This window comes from Propithecus coquereli, unplaced genomic scaffold, assembly GCF_000956105.1.
Source record: "Propithecus coquereli isolate 6110/MARCELLA unplaced genomic scaffold, Pcoq_1.0 Scaffold41, whole genome shotgun sequence".
In the NCBI taxonomy this organism is placed as follows: domain Eukaryota; kingdom Metazoa; phylum Chordata; class Mammalia; order Primates; family Indriidae; genus Propithecus; species Propithecus coquereli.
The window spans coordinates 7,036,263-7,060,426 of record NW_012149841.1 but is presented as its reverse complement, the minus strand read 5'-3'; the positions used below and the strand labels follow the sequence as shown (position 1 = coordinate 7,060,426).

The 24,164-nt window shown below is 43.2% G+C and overlaps 1 protein-coding gene across 1 annotated transcript in view; it reads right to left on the bottom strand.

Annotated features, from left to right (window-relative positions):
* Window positions 1-24,164, bottom strand: part of FAM49A (family with sequence similarity 49, member A) — a 116,530-nt gene that overhangs the window by 39,708 nt on the left and 52,658 nt on the right. Inside the window, exon 3 of the mRNA XM_012653098.1 lies at window positions 5,966-6,045. Coding sequence (XP_012508552.1) covers window positions 5,966-6,035 — 70 coding nt within the window. The 5' untranslated portion in view covers window positions 6,036-6,045. The remainder of the gene's footprint in view (window positions 1-5,965; window positions 6,046-24,164) is intronic.

Sequence of the window (24,164 nt, the reverse complement as noted above, 5' to 3'; positions counted from 1 at the left end):
TTTGAGCTGTAAATCGGATCTATCAGTAGTGGTTTCTGGGGAGTGGAGGGCAGATGGACTGGGAAGTGGTATGATGAAACCTTCTGGAGTGACACAGATATCCTGTGTCTTGACAGAATGTGGCATTTGTCAAAACTGACTGCAACGTGCACTTGCATGTTAGTGCAGGTACACTATGCCTCGATAATAGAAATAAATTTTTAAAAGTGCAGCCATCAGGCAAAGACAAGAAATGGTATATTCTGGGCAAATAGAATAGTGTCAGCATTAACCAGAAGGAAAAAGAATTGGATCTTCCAAAGGAATCTTTTTTATTTTTTAAATAACAGCTGTGTTGAGATTTAATTCACATACTATACAACTCACTCATTTAAAATGTATAATTCGGTGGTTTTTATATATTCCCAGTGCTAGGTAACCATCACCACAATAGTTTTAGAACATTTTCATTACTGTTCCTCCATCCCCCGGCAAAAAAAAAAAAAAAGCCCTTGCACCTGTTACTATAGCCGCTCCCCATTTCTCTCCAACACTCTCCCCACCTCCCAGGCCTAGACAACAACTACTCTGCTTCCTGGCTCTACAGATTTGCCTATTCTAGACATTTTACATACATGGAATCATACAGTATGCGGTCTTTGTGACTGGCTTCTTTCACTCAGCACCGTGATTTCAAGGTTCATATCAGTACTTCATTTTTCAGTGCTCAGTAACATCCCATCAAATGGATATACCACATTTATCTGCCCATCCATTAGATGATGGGTATTCGGGTTGTTCCCACTTTTCAGCTATATGATCATGCTGCTATGAACGTTCATGTATAAGTTCTCGTGTGGACATGTATTTTCATTTCTCTTGGGTATAAACCTAGGAGTTGAATAGCTAGGTCATATAGTAACTTTATGTTTAACGCTGTGAGGAACTTCCAGACTATTTTCCAAACATATGTACCATTTTACATTCACATCCTCACCAACACTTTTTATTATCTCCTTTTTTGATTAGAACAATCCTAGTGAGTGTAAAATGCTATGTCATTGTGGTTTTATCTGTATTTCCCTCATGACTAATGGTAGTGACCATCTTTTCACGTGCTTATTGGCCATTTGTTTATCGTCTTGGGAGGAATGTCTACTCAGATCCCAAGTGAATCATTAATAGGTCATTAATAGGTTTGCTGATTGAAAAAAAGAATTTCTTTGAAACAAGGTACTCTTGCATAGGTTTTACTCTACGTGAATTTCTACCTATCTTGGAGACCTTCCACTTCAAGCTTTGGGTCTTGGAACTCAAAAAAACTGCATGGCTTAGGCCCCTGTTCTAAACACTGGGGTGGGCTAGTGCCTCACTTGGATGGGTTAGTTAAAGGTTCCCAAGCTGGCTGATCATTGGAAGCACCTGGAAATGTGGGGAAAAGCAGATTCTTGGGAGTAAATCCCTGAATCAGAATTTTTGGGTGAGGCTCAGGTAGCTATATAAAAAGAAGTTTCACTAGATGTTTTGAATGATCATCTCCACCTGGGAATCGTGAGAAATATTATACTTCACTGGAAGACGAATGCCTGCTGCCCACGTTGGGTGCCATAGGGCGGATCTAGCCACGCGATCCTGGACAGAGCTTCAGGCAGACTTCTTCCTGTATACTGTCCCTGAAACCAGTACTCATGAAAGGTCAGAGACCTGCGTTCATCTTTCATTCCTCCCCTGTCTCCCAGGCTTCAAAGAGGAAATGGAGACATGGTGAGGCGGTAGAGTGAGAAAAAGAAAAAAGCAGAGGGAAGAAAAACAATGAAAAAAAGGTGTTAAGTGGTTGTGGAGAAACGTGAGCATACAGTGTAGAACTTGCTGCGAAGGCCAGACAAGAATTTCAATCAGATCTATGCAACGGCAAAACCTAAGGACAGATGTGTCTACTTTTGTACTATGTTTTGACCTGGCTTAATTATATCTATTTGACCCAGTTCAATTATATCCCATCACCGACTTCAAAGAGAATATTCAACACTCAAAGTAGAGGTGCCAGATTCATTTACCCTGTTACTACACGCTGTTCAGCTTTCTTTCCTCCCTCTACCCCTTCCTCCTTAACTCTTCACACTCCAGCCTCTGCACACAAAGCAACAAATCCTGAGTTGCCCTCCCATGGCCACCAGGGATTAGGCAGCTCACTGCCCCTTTTCAAGCCTTACCCTTCCTGAGTGCTCTGCAGCACTGAATCCATTTACACTCCCTCCTCCTTGAGCGCCTGTGCTCTCCTGACTGCCTGGATTTAGCCTGCTCCACTCTGTGCCCTCACGTGACCAGCATCTGCTACTGAAGTTCATTGGGTGCTCCACGCTCCGTGCTCTACATGGGCCAAATGCTGCATCGCCAAAGTGAGTGGAGCTCACGCCCTGAAGTCAGGAATTTCAGTCTAGTAAGGCGTCCTTCTTCCTGTCCACCTCCAGAGAGGTGGCGTCTCTCCTGGATCCTCCGGCTGCTCAAGTCTCCTTTAAGCTAAGCACGCCTTTCGTTGCCATCTGCTCAGCCCTGTCTGCTCAGCCCCCCAGTTTTCCCTCAGGGATGTTGGCTACTGTCTTTGGAGATTAGCCCTGACTGTGGACATCCAGCCCCCAGCTTCTCAGCCGGGCAGCCGTGCCTGCCACTGCCTGACCCAAGCCAGGCTTCCATGTCGGTCCCCACTTCTCTCCAGCAAGCATTTGGTGCTCTGTCTAAATCAAACCTCTTGCTGCTCTTCAGCCATGCCCTTCCTATTCCAGTCTCTGCTTTTAATTACACTGTTTCCATCTGTTGGAAAACTCTCCCCATCTGTGCTTTAGAAAAACTACTCATTCTTTAAAGCCCATTCCAAATGCCACCTCTTGCAAGAAGACTTCTCTGATTCTTTCTATAGTCTTCTGTTTCAAGAAACTAGATGTACACTTTTTCCTTCTCCACTCCCGTGCCACACCGTGCCTCCCTGGAGTCATTTGTTTTATTTCGTCTTGGACTGTGTGCCTGTATTGTCCTCCACGCTAGCCTGGGTCTTCATAACGCCGCGACTGCTCTCATTTAGCTCTGCACCCCTGATGTCGCATGGCTTACGTGTACGGTTGCGATCCTACTCAACATAGCCTTGCTGGATGGAGCTGAAATCTGCAGGTGCAAGGGGAGGTCATGACAGCAGCCCACCTTCCCGATCCTTCCAGCCCATCAGCAATCTTTCTTGAAAACCACTTTAGGAAACAAGGTTTTCAGGATCAAGAAATCAAAATCAATTTTTTTCTATGAGATGACTTAGTTTGTGGACAACTAAGACGTCCCTCTCTAGTCAGGGATAGAATGATAGCTGTGGCCCCTCTAGGAAGCTGCTGGTGATGGGCTCTTCAGGGAAGCAAAGCAGCAGGACGAGGATGGCCAAAGACAGCTGTGTTCCCTGGTCACTCCTGTGTGACGTCAACCCAATTATTTATCTTTTCAGAGTCTCAGCAGAATAAAGGTGATCTTCTGCTTAGAATTGATGAGGAAATAAACAGGATTTTATACATACTTATTTATTTATTTAGAGATAGAGCCTCACTCTGTCTCCCAGGCAGGAGTGCAGTGGCGGTGTGATCATAGCTCACTGCAACCTCAACCTCCTGGGCTCAAGTGATCCTCCTGTCTCAGCCTCCCGAGTAGCTGGGACTACAGGCATGTGCCACCATGCCCGGCTAATTTTTTCTATATATTTTTAGTTGTCCAATTAATTTCTTTCTATTTTTAGTAGAGACGGGGTCTCGCTCTTGCTCAGGCTGGTCTCAAACTCCTGAGCTCAAACAATCCGCCCACCTCGGCCTCCCAGAGAGCTAGGATTACAGGCATGAGCCACCATACCTGGCAGTTTTTATAAATTTACAGTTTTATATTTTCCTTAAATATTATAGCTCTAGCCTTAGTAATACGCTATCGGACAAGGGAATTCAGTTCTCACTTCTTTCTCTAGAAGAAATTGTAATATATGAACAAATGATGTTTTTATACCATAAACTATCATCACAATTCAAGATTTCTAAGTGCTTTATTTAACCACCACGGTCTTTCTTTAAATAAAATGTTAAGAAAATGTCCAAAGTACAAGACTGAGCAGGCCAGAGTGCTCTGGCCACGAGGGGAAAGGAACAGAGGCCCCTCTCCACCCATCCCTGACTGCTGTAGTGGTGGGGGACAGATCCCGAGGCATAGCCTCCGAAATCTGGAACCCAGGAGAACACTAGTTGAAAACTGTTTTCTACTGTTTTAAATCCCTGCAAATTTTACTTTTATCACTTTAAAGGTTTTTTAAGATTAGACCTGACCAAGAACCCAACATTGATCTTTGCGGAAGCATGGAAAGCCGAGTATCCAAGAACAGCTTGTTTGATAGGCAAGTGGAGTCCCTGAACTCTGGGAGGCACGTGTGAGCACGCACAGGTACGAGTGGGATTCGGGGCTCCCAGAAAGAACAAGCATGCAATTCTCTTAGGTGTTTACATACCCCAACCCTCGGGAACAAGTGGGGTATTTCACCACTATTTTGGCCTTTGTACATGCTGAATGCAGCAATGTAAAATGCATGTGACAAGAAATGGAAGGGAGCAATGAAAAATGTAAATAGTAAAATAAGGGTTTACCACTATAGACAATTTATTTTGGAAAAAAATTTTTAAAGTTATTAATAAATCATTCTTTTAAAAACAACTATATATACACACACATACATATACACACATACACACACACACACATATATATATTTTAGAGGAGTAACAAAAGTTAAGCCAGTAAAAAAGCCCATTTCTTTTGAAATATCAAATCGATCTGGCTATCGCTGCACCCCTTACCAAACCAAAGCAACCCAAGCCAAACAACAGCAGCAGCAGCAACAACAACAACAACAACACAGCCCACTGAGTTAAATCTGAAGTGAGGCATCTTTCATTGAACATAATCTAGATTAAATTTTTTTCAGAACATGTGAGACTTGGGGACACCTTTACTTTTCAAGTAGCTATTTTAAACACACCTAAGACACTAAAAAGATACACCTAGGGAACTTTCACCTTTCAGTCTAGTGCATCTTGGAAGGGTCTTCTAGCATTCACTTAGCAAATCTCTGTTAGAAGGTTTAATCTATATGTAAGGAAGTTCTAACTACTATTTTTAATATAGGTAAAATACTTGGAAAATTAAAGTTGAAAGCAGATTAAGGGGTGCTACCAATGGTGAATACTTAACTGTGCTTGCTATTGAGGAATTACATTAATAATAAAAAAGGGGGAATACAAAAGTGAAAGTGGAAACATAACCTTAGTCTGATTAAATATGAATGTGCCATTTATTTGTAAATGCATTTAATCAATAAATAAGAAACAATTTCTGGGCTTATTCAATCATGATTTTTAAGCCATTTTACCTGAAAAAAAAATATTAAAATTTTTGATAAAAGAAACATAACCTTTTGGATAAAAGGGGTACATCTCAAAATCCTGAAATGATTCATACAATCAAATAATACATAAAGAACAAATGGAAATGACTAAAAAAAAATCTGTAAGCCTTATTTGTGGTATTACTCACTTTCTCTTTCATATATAGTGATATTTGTTTTATATTAATCTGTATAAATTACTGTGCTTACTACTTTCATTTGGAATATGAAACAATAATTCATAAAAATTTTTAGGAAAAATACACAATGATGATTTATGCTAGGCCTACAAAAGCTGATCACTTCTAAAATCAAAGAAAATTGCAGATACATTAAAAAAGACTTTCCATTATGTTTCTAAAACAACAGAAAAATAAAGAAGAAAGATGACATTAGAAATAATCGCAGAAAGAAATGCACAATGACATTTGGATATGGTTTAAGTATCATATGAAATTTTTATAACTTTCTTAGCAATAAGCTATAAAGAATGTGAAAAGTTTCCATTATTATATTATAATTTTTGGCACTTACTTTCAAAATCCAGGAAAAAATGTGGATAGTTTTCAATTTCTCTGGTAAGGACTTTGAGCAGGTTTCCCATCCCAGCAAACCTAGCAAAGACAACAAAAAACCAAATGTCATTAGCAATATAAAAAACATAGTTACATGAACACCAGTGGAATCCCTATAGCTACCTCTGAAGTCCAGAAAGAAAGCATCTCCATCCCAGAGGACGAGTAATAGCACAGCAACTCATTTCTGAATTTGTGGCAGATAACTATCTCTGAGGCACTAGGTCTCTAAAACCTAGGGACATCTGGCCTAAACCATACAATGTATGACAACGATAAAAGTGTCATAAGCTTTCCATTGCTGTGGAACATACCATGTCAATAAACAAGTACAACACAGTGGGCATTATTAAAATATCTGTCCAGAAAGGTAAGTTTCTTAAAGCTCATGAGGAAGAGAGTTTAGATAACACAGATTTACAGTTGTAGGGACTCCGTTTAACATGTATAGGATGAGCACTTTTTCAGAGGTCTAGCTCACAGGCAAGTTAGAGACTCTCGTAATTTAGCATTTCAATGGTCATGAGAGTGGGTACTTCACGAAACATAAAAATGAAAAGGCATAACATCCAAAAAGTTACTCTCAATGAAACTGCAGCCTAAGACATTTGCAAAGGTGAGTCAAATCAAAGAGAAATACAAATTAGTTACATATCTGCAGTCTCAACCTAAAAAAAAAAAAAAAGAATAGCTAAAATGTAGATATTTTTAAAGTAAACAGCAAAATTTCTACTGCTCTCAGCTCTAGACATCTAACTACCTTCTTAGAGAAGTCACTAATCTACTAATTCATTCAACACGTATTTACGGAACAGCAATTAGTTGTCAGGCACTGTGCTTTGGGAAGGCATTCCTCTAACTCCGCTATACGTGAACTCTCGTGACTCAGGTACCTCGGCTTGTGAAGGAGCAACTTGAAACATCACTGGACCAGTGTAAGGGAACTGCAGGGCTGCAATTTCTATGCATAGAGCTTCCAACAGTTTTTATGTTGATACCATGAATTTTTTTAAAATATGCCACTCTAAGAAAGATATGGTGAGAGAACAAGGATGACTCTGTGCAGGAGAATATGCAGCAAGTGGTGGAATCTGGTCTCCGGAATCCTCCCCTGAGAAGATACTCCTGCATTTGCAGATGTGCTCCACGGTATAACTCACTAACGGAAAACCAGAGAAGAGACTGCTTAAAGAGTCTATCCCAGGTCAGAATGCCTGAGTCTAATCCCAGGTGCTTCCTGCTACCTGGTATCCAGAAAAAGCAACTTCATCTCTGTAAGCCTTGGTTTCCTCACCTGTGAAATGAACTTCTAAAAAGTATCTGTTTAGTCAAGTTGTGAGAATTAATGAGATAAAAATGTAAAATGCTTAGCGCAGCACTTACAGGAAGTGTCAAGAAATGTTACGTGCTCTCGCTATTGACGATGGTGGTGACAGTTACCACCACCACCACCATCATCGTGATTACCCTAGCAGCCTTCAATATTCAATTGGGATTAGCTTTTGGAAGGTGGATTAGATAGGCTGTATGTGGCTCTAGGAAAGATAACTAAGACCCATGGAGAAATAACAAGGAAAAATTTTCTAACCACTGGAGTTGTCTGAATATTGAGTGGTTTTCCTTGTGACATAGTGAGCTTTCTCTCACTGGTGATGTCGAACTAGAAATATACTCTATCAGCCCTTCACAATGTTATAAAAATGAGTTATGCGTTGGGCAGAAGATTGGACTAGATACTTCTTAGACATCCCACCTTGAGGTGTATGAATATTTTTAGACATGCACACACGTGCACACACACATACATACATACACAAATGGGAGACAAATGCAGTATTTTTCTCTTCCAAAAGAATCTTCTCAGTCCCTTTTGTCGTTTTTCCTTTTCTCCCCTGCCTTTATGTACATTTCCTTTTAAGATATACGCTATTTCTGAGAAAGGCCCTGTGTGAGGTATGTTCTGCCAAACTAAACCTTGGACATGGTATAGTCCGTCCCTGCCACTGGGCAGCACCCAAAGAGCCTCCTGGGTCTCTAGGAAAGAATCTGTTTCCAGCTGAATGAACCAGTCCAGCTTAGACCTGGAGGCACTTCTTGTAGGCTGATGATTTTACTGTTTAATAGTGTCCCTGACTTTCATACAAAGTGCCTTAATGGAAGTTAAATATTCTTAATTTCCACAGTTTTGTGCTATGAATGTGTCACGAGAGACCTGCATGGATTCAGCCTCCTCCTAAAATTCTGTCTTGTGTGTGATTTTACTGACAGAGTACCTGGGTGAAAAATATGCTCAGCCTTTGAAATTCATAACAGACTAAAACAAACGTACATGGAAATATATCCAAATACTAGCTGTAGAATTCGATCTCTTCAGAAGGTTATCTGTGTAGGTTGGCTGATGTGGTCAAGTATTTTGGAACATCATTCTAACATCAACCAAGGTCCATTACTTGGAACTTCCAGGATGCTAGATAAGTCACTTCGCAAACAGGAACGTCTGCAACAATGACTATGGGACATTATGTGTAATAGTATTAGAGTTCAAATCCAGTCCTATGGAACCTAGAAAATGTGTTTCAAACCCAATACAGGCTCCCTGAATTAGTACAGAGATATTTAATCTCATCTTCTTCATGGCATAAAACTTAGATGCCTTCTCCAAGGTCAGTAAGAATAATGGGAGTATCTTCTGATCTAGGGAAGTCTGCAAAGTGACTTGGTACATCCTCACACAGAAGGCCACCAAGTAGAGACCACAGTTATTTTTAACTGGACCCAGAGTTCCACTTGGAAAGGTCCCTCACCCATATTCGTCAAGACACAGACTCTGCAATCTTTTCAAGCAGCTCCTAAGTGAATACAAAATAAATTGCCATGTACCATAGTACTAGTGAGATGGCTTAGTTAACTAATAGAGATTATCTTTTATTATTTTATTTCATTCAGTAAAAAAAAACCAGATAAGTTATTATACACTATTAGAGAATGCAAACACATAGTGGCAGTGGGGGGAACAGAAGAATAAAAATAGATCAGTAAGATGATGGTAGACAGGGAAGAAGGGCAGGAGTTACGCGCTGCCTAGTCCAGCCGTCAGAGACGGCGCATCAGTGTGTACCTGAGCTTCTGGAAGCCAAAGTGAAGAAGAAAAAACGGTCCCTTTCAAAATTTGGTGTTTGGAAAATAAAAAGGGAAAAGGAAACGTGGCTGAGAGAGTGAATGCAAAGAAACACCTCCTCTGGCTAAGAGCAGAGGATGCTCCGCAGAGGAAGTCACATCTGAGGATGAGCTGAGTCTCAGAGCTCCTGTGGGCAAAGCAGTGGTTTCACAGTGAAACGGGTGGCAGAGCACCCTGGTTGGGGCTGTGCTCTGGAAAGCTGGCAACTCTGGTTTCTACATTCTATTCAGGAATTTCATGGCTACATGCCTAATGTAGCTGCCATGTCTGTCTCATTGGATGCCAGCTACTTGCCACTTTTCCCTGTGGTGTGGGAGCTTGTATCATAGGGCTGGGTCAATCCAGTGCGGGCTCTGAGCTTTAACTCAGAGGACCTTAACTCGAGTCTCTTAAAATGATGCTAATTCTTGGCAGTTTCCACAGGTAAGGAAGCTGCTTATGTAAGTTCAGGGCACAGGAAAGGTCTTTCCAATAATAAAAGGGGAGAAGGAGAATGATTTGAAGGAGAGAAGCAAAAAACACGGTTGCAAAAATACTAAAATATTAGAAATAGAATCCATAAAGGAAGATGATAATAGGTATTTCAGGCATAAAACAGTACAAGCAGTAATTTGTAGAGCATTACTATTTGTAGAGTTTATCACAATATTATTTGTAGAGTTCATTATTTAAAACTAGTATATCGTTTATATTGTAAAGTTTAAGCTTTAAACACACACACACACACACACACACACACACACACACACACAGACTTCCTTGGCATCTTCAGAGGTCATTTCTAAAGTGAAGTCCTCCTGGGACGTGATGTAGCTCCAGTGGTGCACGTGATGGTTCCAACACCTAAATTCCTTTTTGCGGGGAGAATAAGGTAGGGGTAGAGAGAGGACAGAGAGTACAGGTCAAGTATTCCAAATCCCAAAACCTGAAATCTGAGATGCTCCAAAATCTCAAATTTTTTGAGCACCAATATGCCACACAAAGGAAGTGCATGCAAAGGATTTTGGATTTTTGGATTTGGGATGCTTAACCAGTAAATATAATGCAAATATTCCAAAATCTGAAAAAAATCTGAAATCTGAAACACTTCTGGTCCCAAGCATTTTGGATAAAGGATACTCAACTTGTACAAGGTCTTGGCTACCAGAAGAAGAGACAGGAAAGGACACACCAGTTGGATACATACTTGTGAAGTGATGGGGCCCCAAAAATAGACTCTCTAAGGCCCCTCCTTGGGATGTTCCCTGCTTTGAAGAATAGCACTGGAAGGCTGTCCTCCTTGCATCCATGCCCACTCGGGACGGCCTCTGACTCTTAGAGGCACCAGTCTTCCATGCCTGGATTTTCCAGGACTCTACTCCTTCTCCACCAAAGTGAAGGTGGGTGGGTCACTGAGTCCTGGGAATGGTGGCTTCAGCGCTTGTCTGGGCCTGTTTTCCCATGGCATTGCAAGCTGGGACTGACTTATAAAGATTAAGACGGTTTTGAGAATCTGAATCATAGAGTAGGTTAAAATAACAATATGGACGGCTGATGTTTTCAAAAGATGCACAGTATTAGTAGTAAATGAATAAGATCATAGAGAAGAGTGCTTGAAAGAGCCTCACAAATGTAAGGCACCATCGAACCGGCCCATTATTCTAGAGCGAGTCATTGTAGCTGTGAGTCTGGGGTTCCTCATCTGAAAACAGTAACATTACAGCATCTTCTGCATGAAACTCTTGCAAAGACTAAGTGAATGACTAAGTGAAAGCACTGTGTACACTATAAAATGTAAAATTATTCAACATTACAACTCATCTTATGGTTTCAGATACGCAGGACATCAAATAAATGTAGGCAACATCTCCAGAATCACATGATTTACATTTTTCTTTATCTTTCAGGTTTGGTCTCCCAAGATCCATGATCCTTTATATACATCCCTTTAACACTGAGCTACAATCAGGTAAATGCTTATAGGTGTTAATAGTTAAAAGAGATTTTTCTACATGCAAGATATTGTATTTTAGATACATTTTCTTATTTCATATTCAAAATATACCTGGGGGAAGATTTTTTTAGAGATTAGAAAGCTTAAAATATTAAAATTAAGCATAGAAGCTGATTGAAGAAAATTTAAGTTCTTATGAAAGAAAACTAACTTTTCAAAAGAACAATATTTATATAATTCTGTGATAACCAGAGACAGGGGTCTTCAGATAATTCTATATAAATACCCATTTACAATGCAAAATTCCCAAGCATAAACAAGTGCTTTTGCAAATATTAATAGCAAGGCCACTCTTTTTAGTAAATGCTCAAGATGACCATCAAAGATTTTAATTTTTAATCAAACAGTTGTGTTCTGTTTACCCTATTTCATAAATACAGCATAAAGGCTAAGGAAAACACAAATATCTAATGAAGAAAACCCAAAGTGGCTCATAAAATATTAATGCCTCTGTTGAAAAGAAATAAAATGCCAAAGAACAAAGGGTTAATACACAGGTTTGCCAGTGTTCTAAAGAAAAGGGCGCTTGGGATCGCCGCCCACTCTGGTCCTAGAGATCTGGTTCACCTTCCTCAACACCGACTCTCTTAGCGACAGTGACCTACCTGAATAAAAGGACAAAGCAATGCCTATCCCAGAAAAAGGTAACCCCATCATGGTTTGGTGGCAAGTTTCTTCTTCCTCTTTTGGTTTTCTCACAAAAATGCCATGCTTAACAATTACCCTGAGAGAATTAATCAATCAGTTGTTGTATATCCCCAATACACAAGGTGCCTGTGAGCAGAGGGTACAGTGAGGGAAGCCATGGCCTGAGCGCTCAGGTGATGCACATTCTATTTAGGGAGACAGCCCATCTTTAATTAAACCATATAATCTATCTAAAAGTACATAACAAATTCCCGATAAACAGTAAGTACTGAAAGATGTTAACTGAATGTGAAAGGAATAGTACATATTAAATACCAGTACATATTAAATACCTGGTACATATTAAATACCAGTCAGAGTGATTATAGTTATTATTCATACCTATGAGAGAAATAAGAACACCAGCGTTTTGCTGAGTGCCCACTGTGTGCCTGGCACTGCACTCGCAGCTTTCACACACTTTATGTCATTCGAACCTTACAGCAACCTTCAGGTAGCTACGACTATTATATCTTCACAATGATTGGGGGAAAAAGAGACTCAAAATGGCTTAACAACGTTCCAAAGAGAATTCCAAGAGAATACAAGATAGAGTCACATTTGACTTTGAACGTCTGTGAATCCAAAGTCTATGTTCTCTTCCACACTGGAGACCTAGGGCTCCAGACCCCTAGAAGGTCCCTGCGTGGGGACTTCAGAGAGTGCATGGTCTGCTGAGAGCACATGCAGGATGTTGTACTGTGGAATGCAGATGCTTATTTTTCTGGGGAGAGTCTACAGCTTCCATTAGATTCCAAAAGGGCTTGATCTACACTGGTGCTACTCCAAGGCATGTACGGGGGGAGAGGTGGTTCTCCAGGGATTGAGAGAAGAAAGAAAACCATATAGGGTGAAGACTTCTGGAAAAGTTTGCTTCATAGAAGAAATGAGCTACCACCTAGAACAATACTGGGGATTTGGGTTGGCTGAGAGAAGGTCGCCAGCTGGGGGGAGGTTAGGAGTGTGAAGGGAACAAAAGGTACAAGTTGGGTGACTCATCGAGTCCTTCACAAACAGAAGATTTATTCCTTAAGATTCATTTATTACACTAGTATTTCGAAGTGGGTCCTTTAATTTATTTCCCCCAAATAGTCTAGAAGAAGGGTGTTTCTCTAGTCACTTTCGGAGTGGTGGCTCTGCCTCTACAGGCTGCCTGCATGTCCTTGCCAAGGGAGGGACTCATCGTCAGGGGGTGACAATTTTGGATGTGCACATGGTCTTTCCTATGATCACTTTCCTGGCTCTCAGCTCAAAACCACTTCTATGGGAGGTGGCTCCAAGGCCACTCAGTGGGAAACAATGACTCTCTTAAAGGAGTAATTCTCTGGTAACATTTCCAGTTTCAAAAAAAAGGGGAGAGAATTAATAAACACACACTTTTTCCCCCGTTTGGAACTCTATTTTTGTTTAGCAAGAAAGAAATTAAATGATAGCTGCCTTCCCAGAGTAAAAAAAAACAAGTGAAATCAAGCAGGGCTTGTTTTAAAAAGATATGACCATAGTTTATGCAGAATTCTTTTTCTGTAATCAAGACACAATAAACAATGAAGGCCCAGGATGCTGGGCAGTGTGAATGTTGACCTTCACCTGTGTACATCAAAATTGCAATGCTCAGTTTTCATGATTAGCTCACAAGCCCCTAGAAGATTTCTTTTTTGGCTATGACTAGTTGAAAGGACAAGTCCTAAACCAATACCACTTTTTATCAATAGAGAACAGAAGGAAAGAAAATAAATAAATAAATAAAACAGCAGCCCCACCAGGGTTTATTTTCTAATATTTTTCCTTAAGGTCTAAGATGATAGTATTCATCTTAGGCCTTAAGTTTTCTTAGCATTTTAAATGACCCAACATAACCTTTCAGAATCTGCAATATTTAGTAACCCTGGTGATAGGACTTTAAAAAATCAAAGACTCACATTATCTATAACTCAATGTTTGGGGAATTAAGAAGTCCTGGAAGATCCAATTATTTTTGGCAACACACCATATAAACCAAAGAATTATCATGACATTCATTTTATGGATTTCACAGATAAGAACTCCATGACCCAGGTGTATTAAGTTTCTTCCCAAGGTCTTCCAGATGGGTCCTGGTAGTCCCACTACACCCCCAAATTTGATCAGAATACACTCCACATTAGAACTGGGCTCATCTTTTTAAGTCCTTTATTTTACAATAAAAGACTTGCCCAAGGACCCACAGCACATTAGGGCCAAAGAAGGGACTAGAATAGAGATGTTGTGGCTCTGAATCTCGTGCTCTGTCCACTAACACAAAAAGCAAATGGGACGTCAACTGAATTGCTGTCAGCAGGGTTTCTGCTCCTTGTCGGAAGGGTCTTGCTACGTTGAACTCAGCATGCCTACCGCTCCCTAAGGACACCCTCACAGGTGGTTCAGAACCATCTTGCACACTTCTCTCCTCCCCCCACCTGGAATCTCCTGATTCAGACCCTCAGCAGAGCTTGCCTCGTCCTGCAAATAGCCTCCACCCTGATCTTCAGACTCCACTCGCTTCCATACCACTGGCAGAGCCGTCTTCCTAAACATGAGTCTGATTTTGTTACGTCCTTGCTTGATGTGCCTCCACAGCTCCTCAGTGCCTGCGGCATACACCGCGTCCAACCGCGTGCACCGGGCACAGAAAGCCAGGTCTCTGCTGTCCTCCTCCGGCCCCTCTCTCTCTCCACTCCAGCCACACGCTTCTGCGTAACATTTTTAATGAGCTGTAGGTCAGAAGTGATGAGAGCATTTCCTGTATTACCCTATTTTCATTTTTACAACGATCTTATGAAGTGGGAACTGTTATTATGACAATTTTAGAGATAAAGAAATAATCTTAGAGATTTAGAAACTTCCAGATGCTCGCAAGTGAAAGAGCAGGGTCTGGAATTCAGGTCTATCTGGCCTCTAAGCACCAGCTCTTCAAAAGCGCCGAGCGCCGTCTGCACATTCCCCGTCAAGTGTGATGGTGCAAATAGGGATCTTTGGAAGGAACCCACCACCCCGTGCCCTCTCTACCCTTCTGTTCCAACTCAGTCAAAATAAAACCCACTCCTTTGAGTGAGCTGCTCTTTTCTGTCACCAAACACGCTGTGTTTGCCATGTGACAATGCCTATCAGAGCAAACCGTAATTACATACACTTTCTCCTGTCTCTCTCTGAATGCCAGGTCTCCTTGAGCAGGGCTGTTTTAACAACTCACTGCGTTCCCAGCACTCAGAGCCAGGCCCGGCGTGTAGGAAGCACTGCAAAAGAAAGTCCTTAAGATTGTTCTGTCCACCTGCCCATCTGTCATCAAGCATTAGCCCCTCCAATGCAAAATGAGAAAAATAAAGCCTACATCAAGAGCCTTTCAGAAAGCTAATTATTCAAACATTTCTATGTTGCAGAGTGTTTTTATTTATCTTACAAAATGATGGTGATGGCTGTATTCTAAACTCACAAAGTTTATTGTGAAATTTTACCAGTTTATGACATCTAGAAGTCAAGGAACTACTCGCTTAGTCAGCAACTTGCCCAGGGTTGGGAGCTGAGCTACAAGTGCGACCTGTGGCTTCCTCAGGCCCGGATCAGCACCTGCAGGGGCACCTGCTACCTGCTCACTTAGTGTCCCCAGAATTCTCACCTCCTACCTACAATGGGGCCCCAAGATTTTTCCAGAAGAGGGGAAGAAAGCAGTCTAGTGCTGGCTTTAGCAATGTTTCTGGGACTGGAGGTGATTTTAGGAAGGTGGTCGTGACAATCTACCTTTCAAGCTGACCAGCAAGGTTCAGAATTGGAGAAACCCTGACAGGCGGCCAGGATAGCCACTTCTGTCAATGACCCTAGAGGCTTCCAGACTCCCCATGCTGCTCTGCAAGCTGGCAACAGCTCTGGCTCCTCCCAGGCTCCGTCAGATGGCGTCCAGGGGGTGGCCCCGAGGCATCCAGTATCCAGACACTTTCTCCTGATAATCGCAGAGCCCCTTATACAACATTTATACTGCCTGACTGTTTTGAATTACAAGCAAAAATAAAAAGCTACTGGCTTCCAGTTAGCCATCAACCTATAATATTTAAGACACAAAATACGTGGTGTTAAAAAATATTAATACTTCTCAACTAAAGCAAAGGTACATTTGTTAAATGATGTAAGCAGCCGCTTTTCTGGGGGTAAAAATGTACCAGTGGAATGAAGTAGCTCAGCTTATAAGTTCCAGGAGCCTGAATTTGCTGAAGAAGGTTAGCAGCTTTTGGTAGCTGGGCTGAGCCGCAAGCCCCTGCTCCATCTGCCATTTCTGCAATGAAGTCATGAGGTTTTCTGTTCCGTTGTCGAACGTGTTGCCAAGAATCCAACAGATGATTTCATTCCAAGATGAAGGAGGAAAACTGAAGTGGAGTGAGTCTATTAAGCACTTTCATCTGACAATAAAAATGAGTTAATGGCTAAAATGTGTTTTCAAAACGTTTTAACACTACAAGTAATGGCACTCAAATGGGAAAATGCCTTGAATATTCTCATCGATCATTAATACCATGGTGTCCCTCAAAAGGGATTGGAGGCATTCCCTGTGGAATACAAGCTGCTAGAGTCCAATTGTAAGGCAATCCATGGGAATTCTCAAAAAAAAAAAAAAAAAAGCCAAGAGACCATTATGGAACTGAACAATTAAGTACAGGTTGAAAATAGCTCCTTCAATATCTCAGCTCAGTTTTCTAAAATAGACTATTACCTCATCATAGCTAATTTTCCCATAAACATCAATATCGCAGCAGCAAAAAATATCCAAGAAGTTAGATTCTTTTTTAGGGAATGCAAGTCAGTGTGTTCCCCCAATTTCACACGCCAGGGAATATGGAAGCAATCACACTGGGGCTTAGCTCTGGCCCAGCCCAGCACTGGGAAGTCATTAGTGGATTTGTTCCCTGTCACTTGTGAAACCAAGAACATGTTTATGAGCAAACTGCTTGGTGAGTCTGCTTCTCACCTAGGAGGCTGACGGTCTCAGCCCACCCAGGCGACTTCTGCCCAATTTCAAAGGGAAAGAGACTCCAGGGACACAAGCGCTTGTCTTGGAAATGACGTTCACTATTGTGTAATGTCGGGCAAGTGGTCCCACCTCTCTTGGATGGCTTAACTTCAGTCTAGAAAATGAAAGGGAACGCCTAAGAAGTTACCTCAAATTTGGGTTGCTCTGACAGTCAGTGAATTAGATTAACAGGCTGTCAGTTCTCTTGGATTGTAAACCTCTGAGTTCTCCAGAATTCTTTCTCAGGTATTTAAATAAACAACAGCCGGGACCTCTTGCTCAGACAGCAGGGCTGCAGGCAGTGGCTTGCCACGTGCACAGTTGATCAAGCCCTCCTCCCTGAGATGCCTGGGACCTGCTTCCTTGCTCGCTCCCATCTCTCTGCGCGTTCCTCCTTACGTTTCTACTTTCTCTGACTTTTACCTGCTGGTCTCTGTGTTCCTTCTTCACGCCATTTCTCACCCTCTCTGGTGAGACCCTCCTGAGTCCAACCTTTACCCATACACTGATGACTGCTCAACCTTTGGCCCCACACCTCTGTCCCCAGCTCCGGGACCATAAATCCAGGTGAAGATCCCACGAGTGCAGCAACCCTCACTTTCTGCCCTCCCCAACCGTCCTCCTCCTCCCTAGTCAATGAAAAGCACCATCATCCAATTGCATAAGCCCAAAACCTGAGCATCATCTGAGGTTTCTCCACCTGCCTCACCCTTAGATCCATTCTCCCACCAAACTCTCAGCTTTCCACACCTTCCCTGGGTCCCCTCCTCTTCCCCCGGGCCTTCCTCTCAATGCCGTTGGTCCTCATCACCCCCAGTCCATACCCTCCTCTCTCCCTCTCCCCTCCCCCCACTCCGACACTGGATACTTTAGGCCCTCAGATCATTCACCTGTCTCGGAACATGTTACAGGGAATGTCGTATATGAAACGAATGCTGGTGAATTAAATCTCTTCCATTTTGTCATCGTCCAATAGAAACAAAAAAAAAAGAAAAAAGGAAAAAAGAGGCGTCCTCTTTATCTCTTCCTGCCTTGGATTCCACGAGCCACTGCATCGTGCATTTGTTCTTGAAGTTTCTCTGCCTCCATAGTTCTCTGCCAGACGGTAAAATACAACCCAGCAGGCCCAGGCACAGGGAGGTGAGGTGCTGTTTAAAGTCCTCCTGGGAACTGAAAGCCCCTGAAGAATCCGACAGCCCCAGAGCCGTGGATTGACTCGGTTCCTAGAGTAAGGTATCCACGTGCTAAGTTTTCTTAAACTGGGGCCCACCGGGGTAACCTAAGGAAGCTTTGGAATTATATGTCAAAAAATCAAGGGAATTAGTTCCCAGGTCAAATTTATTTGGGGAGTGGGAGATGGCAAAAATCATATAAGCACAAAAAATAATAATCCAACAAAAGCCAGTTCATACACCAAAAACCCAAGGAATCTGAGGCCAAGAGAGGTTGGCGTGCTCTGTGAAATCTCGAGCATCAAGAATGTCCAAAGCGCCAACACCTCACGTGAAGTCTCAGAGACATGTGTGGCTCTGCCTTTGTTTCTAGTTTCTGGAGGGCGCAATTGCCTTGATTTCAAGGTACTCTTCACTGCAAACAAAACTAATATTCGAAAACAAAAGCCCTTGCTTGAACCCCAAGCAAGCTGTGAAGACCATTAACCTAATGCTGGGACAAGAAGGGTGGGTGTGTTTGCCATGCAGGGGGTGGGGATGCTGCCGCTGACACAGAATCGGGGAGGGCAGGGAGGACGTGGAGCTCGGAGCTCGCTGGTAGAAGAAAGGCATGTTTAGCATAAACACTTCCTAAGCTGGCTGCGAAATAAAGGTGGGTAAATTTTTTTACTTGGTATCCCAGGCTGTAAAATCCGGCCCAAAACTTTTGTTTCAAGTTTCAGCCCCTCTGTTGAAGCTCCTCTGAGCACCGTGTACTTGAGTCACACCAGAACATGGCAGTGCCAAGGGCTCTCGCCTGCTTCTTGCTTCTGTGTCTTCCCTCACGCTGTTTCCTTTGCCGGGAACACCTTTTCCCTCTCTGCCTGTGGGTGTCCTGTCTATCTTTCAACCAAATCAAACAGCATCTCCTCCCAGCAACCCCCTTGCTTGCTGTGTGTTCTTTCAAGGGCTGTGTCTGACTCACTTTCATCACGTTGGCCGTTTCAACCACCCTTCATCGCTCCTCCCCACGCAGGCACCATGCACAGGCCGGACACTTTTTGTGTACGGCCACTGAAATGGGTTGTGACTGCTGGATGAGTAGTTGCTGCATGGACGTCACTACTGAGCAGAGAAGACACTCATTGGTATGAGGAACAGGCCAGAGAAAAATAAGCATTTCTCAAAATATAAACATTTTGGGGTGCTTTGACCCTTTTGTTTTAGGATCATAGACTACTTTGATAATCTGATAAAAAACGGCTTTCTCAGAAAAATGCACGCATGTACAATCAACACGCTGAATTCCAAGAACAGAGACGCCCCATCTATTTTAAAATCACAAATTTCAGTTTATAGATGGCCAAGCAGAATGAGGAAGGCGTTTCCAAGTGTGTGGGCCACGGACTAAGCCACTCTGAAAAGGAAAGGGAATCATTTAGTGGAAATGGCACGAGTTTTGGAGACCTTGGGAGAGTCATTCTACTCTTTGAATCTGAGTTTTGCTTGTTGGTAAAATGCAAACCATAATGCTTCATTTTTAGTGTTGTTATTAAGTAAGATAATGTAGGTAAAGTACTTGGTGTAGTATCTGGCGTGCTGTAGCCTCCCTCCACACATACACACACACACACACACACACAACCAATAGTAGTTATCTGCACTCCCTGCCTTGCATCTAAAAGATTGCAACCACAAAGCAAACAAGCCACTTCCCTTTTAGCAATAAATTCTGCACCGTTGCTTTGGAGCGGACTCAGACCACCGCCTCAGTGAAGAGGTGAAGCTGGGTGCTGAACGGCTGCTGTGGGCTCATTCGCATGGCTATTAATCATACAAGAACCCATTTATGACAAACACAGGTCACTCCCTTTGCATGACAAGGCGCATGGGTCCACAGAGCCCCATTATCCAAAAAAAACAGAGCATTGTGGGCGACGCGGGCGAAGCCGAGTGCACACACACAAGCGGACATTGTAAGGCTGTTTGCACAACCCCGCCGTGCTCCTCGCGGATTTCCTGCCAAGGAGACATTTAGATCTCACGGAGTTGGTTGCAGACATTTGCTCATTCAACATGGCTTCAAGCAGAGGGTTGCAGAAACCCGGTACATGGTCCCCTCTGCTGGTCATCCCTGGAACTGCATGCCAGGGAAACTGAGCAGATAAAGCAGAGCACCCTCAGGACCCCAGGCTCTTCTTCCCCTTCCCTTTCTACAGAGTGCAGTGCCATAGGCATGAGCTCAGAAGTCTATAAAGCTGGCCCTTAGATAAGTGATCTCGCCCTTCAGACCTTAGGTTCTAGCTGGAGATCGCATATGTTTCTGCCACAGGACCTTAGTGCTTGCTAATCTGGCTGTCTGGAATCGTCTTCTCCAATATATCTACATGGCTTTTCTTTATATCTTCATTCAGTATTTATTTTCCAGTGGAGCTCAACCTAACTATTCTGTCCAAAATAGTATTTCACCGCACCCCCAGTTAGTCTCTTTATTTTTCTTTTTAGTATCTATCACCATGGATTTATGTACCACCTCCAACTCCTAGAACAGCCTGACACATCATGGGAATGCCATACATACATGCGGAACGAAGACATCCATTCACGAAGACGTCTTCTATGACTCCTCTGTTGCTTCTCCTCTTAAAACTTAAGTTTCTCCCTCCATATCACAGGAAAGAAGAGGTTCTCAGATCATCCTGGTATTTTGGTCACACACTCTCACTGGTCAAAGTATCTACTACTGTGCAGTATCCAGAACTGTTTCCAGGCCCCTGAGTGTGGTCTGGCCAGCAGGACTCCATCTGCCTTCCATCTGGACACTATATCTCTACTGATGCAACCCAAGATGGTACTGAGGAATTTTGGCAGACATAACACGTTGCCAGTATGTACTGATTGACAGCCAACAAAATATGAAATTGAATACTTACTGCTTACTTAGTGAGCTGGATAATGATAACTGCCACAGAGAGTGTATATATTCCGTGCTAGGCATTGTGCTAAATACTTTACATATACTGTCATATTCAATCCCCAAATCGACCTCATGGCATATGTGCTATTACTATCTCTGTTTTACAAAGGAGAACACAGAAGCAAGTTGAATAACTTGCCTGAGGTTACTCAGTTAATTACCAGCAGAGCTGGGATTTGAACACAGTCCGTCATACCAGAAAACTCCCGCTCTAAGCCACTATGTTATCCACTTGTCAGACACTCCAGAGCTATTACTAGATGTTTTCGGAAAACAAAATTGCTTAAGACATGGCCTGTGGCCTCTGGTCAGGGCAGAGGGTGGTGCTGCAGAAGCCACACCCATGGAACTTTTAAACAGCTTGGGCGTTGAACTGCCTGGTATTGAGTAAGGTTTCTAAGACCAAATCAGCATAGTGGATGCCAGGGAAAGCTTCCCGGAGAAGCTAAAATAGGAATTGAGCTTTAAGAAACTCATAGGAGGCTCATTTGGGTAAGAATGGGAGCGAAGGAGTAATTTCAGGGGATGCGAGCACTGTCCTAAGGAGGGACAGCGTCAAGTCATAAAACAGAAGGTGTTGCTTTGAGGGGCCAGTGATGGGAGAGAGTCAGGAAAATTGGCTAAGGGTTGTTGTAAAATCTTTCAACCAAAGGACACTCCTGACCAGAAATGCAGCTTGGCCTTTTAGGCGGGTTGGAAGGGAACTGTGTAATCCCATCCTGAAGGACACAGAAGACACCAGAGGCTGTAAAGCCACCGAATACACAGGGAGTCACAGGCTGTGTCCTAATCCTACTGCAGTCACTTCTTTGCTATGGGACCCTAGGTAAAGTCATTCCCCTGCTCTCAGTCTCATCCTTATCATCTGTAGCCCAACAGGACAGGGCTAGTTGATCAGGAAAACTCCTCCCTGTCCCAACAGTCTAGAGTTTTATACAATGAGAACATCAACAATCCCCAAATATGTATTCATGCCATCTAACGCAAACCATGAGCTAAGCAAATTACAAATGAGATGCAACTCTGATTTAAGAAATAGAACTGCACACCAACAGCACTTCCGATGAGCATCTGTGGTCTTGCTCCTTAAAGCTCTTTCGATTTCAAATTATTGAGAAAGACGAGGATGACAGAGTTACAGCACTTTTGAGTATACCATGCTACATCGAAATTGGCCACTGCTACAATCAGGGAATGCTACAGAGTTTATCTCTGTGAAAAAGTAGTAACTCAGCTGGGCAGCCAAGGCGGGAGGATTGCTTGAGCCTAGGTATTTGAGGTTGCTGTGAGCTATGATGATGCCACTGAACTCTACCTGGGGTGACAAAGGAGGCTCTTCTCAAAAAAAAAAAAAAAAAAAAAAGTAGTAATTCAGAAATGAGGTGGAATGGATAAACTACAAAAGGGAAGTTGCTCTCAAGTCCTTTTGTACTGTTAAAGCATTAAATGTCATGAAATGCACCAAGATGCTAACTACAAATCATTTTCACATGTACAATAAAGCAGGCCCCACGGTACTTATATGAAGCAATACTTGGACAGCCTGGTTTAATCTATCATGTGTACTCAAAAATCTAATGTGATATTTCTCCAATTCAGACTCTTCTCCTTGGGAATTTCAGAAGCAATTAAGGATCTGCCGCATTCTCTGCCCTAGGAGCCCAAATTAGCTCTCACTGCAACTAGAATAACAGTTAAATTCTAACATCAAGGCACTAGGTTGAGGACAGTTTGCAAATACCAAAGCTGTACTCAATGGCTTTCCAAAAAATTCCATGAGATGACTGAACAATGCTGATCACAAAGATCCCAAGGCTCTCGAAGCCTACTTACACTGCAGCATTTAGTTGGAACACATTGTAACCTTTGTCAAAATTTCCAGAAATCATAAGTATAATCAAAAATTCTGTACCGTTGGCAAAACTGTATTGGCTCTGCTTAGTTCTCTGTCTACCCCCATTTCACTTCCCATTTAATTCAGTTCAGCTGGTCCCCTCCCCCACCCAAATCCAACACCCCCTTCACCCTGGCCATTTGCCCCCAAGGTAGGACTGACTCTTCTTTCTTTTGGCCCTAACGTGCATACCCTGTATATCCTGTATATATTTCTACCAAAAATATATGTGTGCAGGTCTGCTGCGCTCCTTGAGGTCAGGTCTTAGGCACCGCTCATCCTCCACACCCAGGACCGTTCCTGATACAGCACAGAAAGCCGGAGACTAGGCGAAGGGAGAAACGCGGGCATCGCTGTCCTCAGAGACTACAGCTAAAGAGAACATGGTCCCTGAGGTCTGGAACCGTAAGGGTGAGAAGCCGTGTTCAAAGACAACTGAGATGGGAGGAAGGATCCAGTGAGGACCTTCGCCGGGTAAAGGCAAAGTGTTTGGGGAAGGGGTGCCAAGGGGTGACTCATCTGGACTGGAATAACCTGGGACGTTTCCTGCAGAAAGAGGCGGGTACAACCAGCGGGCATCCTACTGCTGTGAAGTCCAAGTCTGCGAGCTGTGAAGAAGGAGCCGAAAGCCCCTCCATTTTCTGGGCCCTGTTGAAATTATGCCTGCTTGGGAGTGGGCGGGGACAAGGGGCCCTTGGAGTGACAGCTGTCTGCCGGAGGCTTGGCTCTGAGCTCTGTTGGCAGCTCCCAGTCTTCGGGTTATGAAGAAGTGGCAGGACCAGTTTTCCTGCGTGGCTCTTAAATGTGCTCTGAAGGCACAGCCACCCCTGCCAGGCCATGAGGCCCGTCCCAGACCTGCTTGTGGGGAGAACTCCCTGCCCTCTGGCCCTCACACAGCCCCACGAGTCCTTCCAGCACATTTCCGTGGTCCTGGCCACACCTATCTACTGCCTGCCTCTCCTCCGAGAAGGCGAAGACTCCCTGGATGGGAGCTGGGACTAACTTATGACTGAATCCACAGCAGGCCGCGCAGGGGGTGTGTGTTTGCAGAATGAACGAGAGGATGAGGGAACAGTGATGGTGTGAATGCCTGCATCGGTATCCGCGCACCTTCTGTCTGAGGCCCTTCAAGGCAATTATCTAGAAAGAGAGAAAGAGGGAAGGAAGGAAGGGCGGGTGGGTGGAAGAGGAGAAAAGAGTGAGAGGACAGGAGGAAGGAAGGAAGGAAGGAACAAAGGAAGGGAGGGAGGGAGGGAGGGAGAAA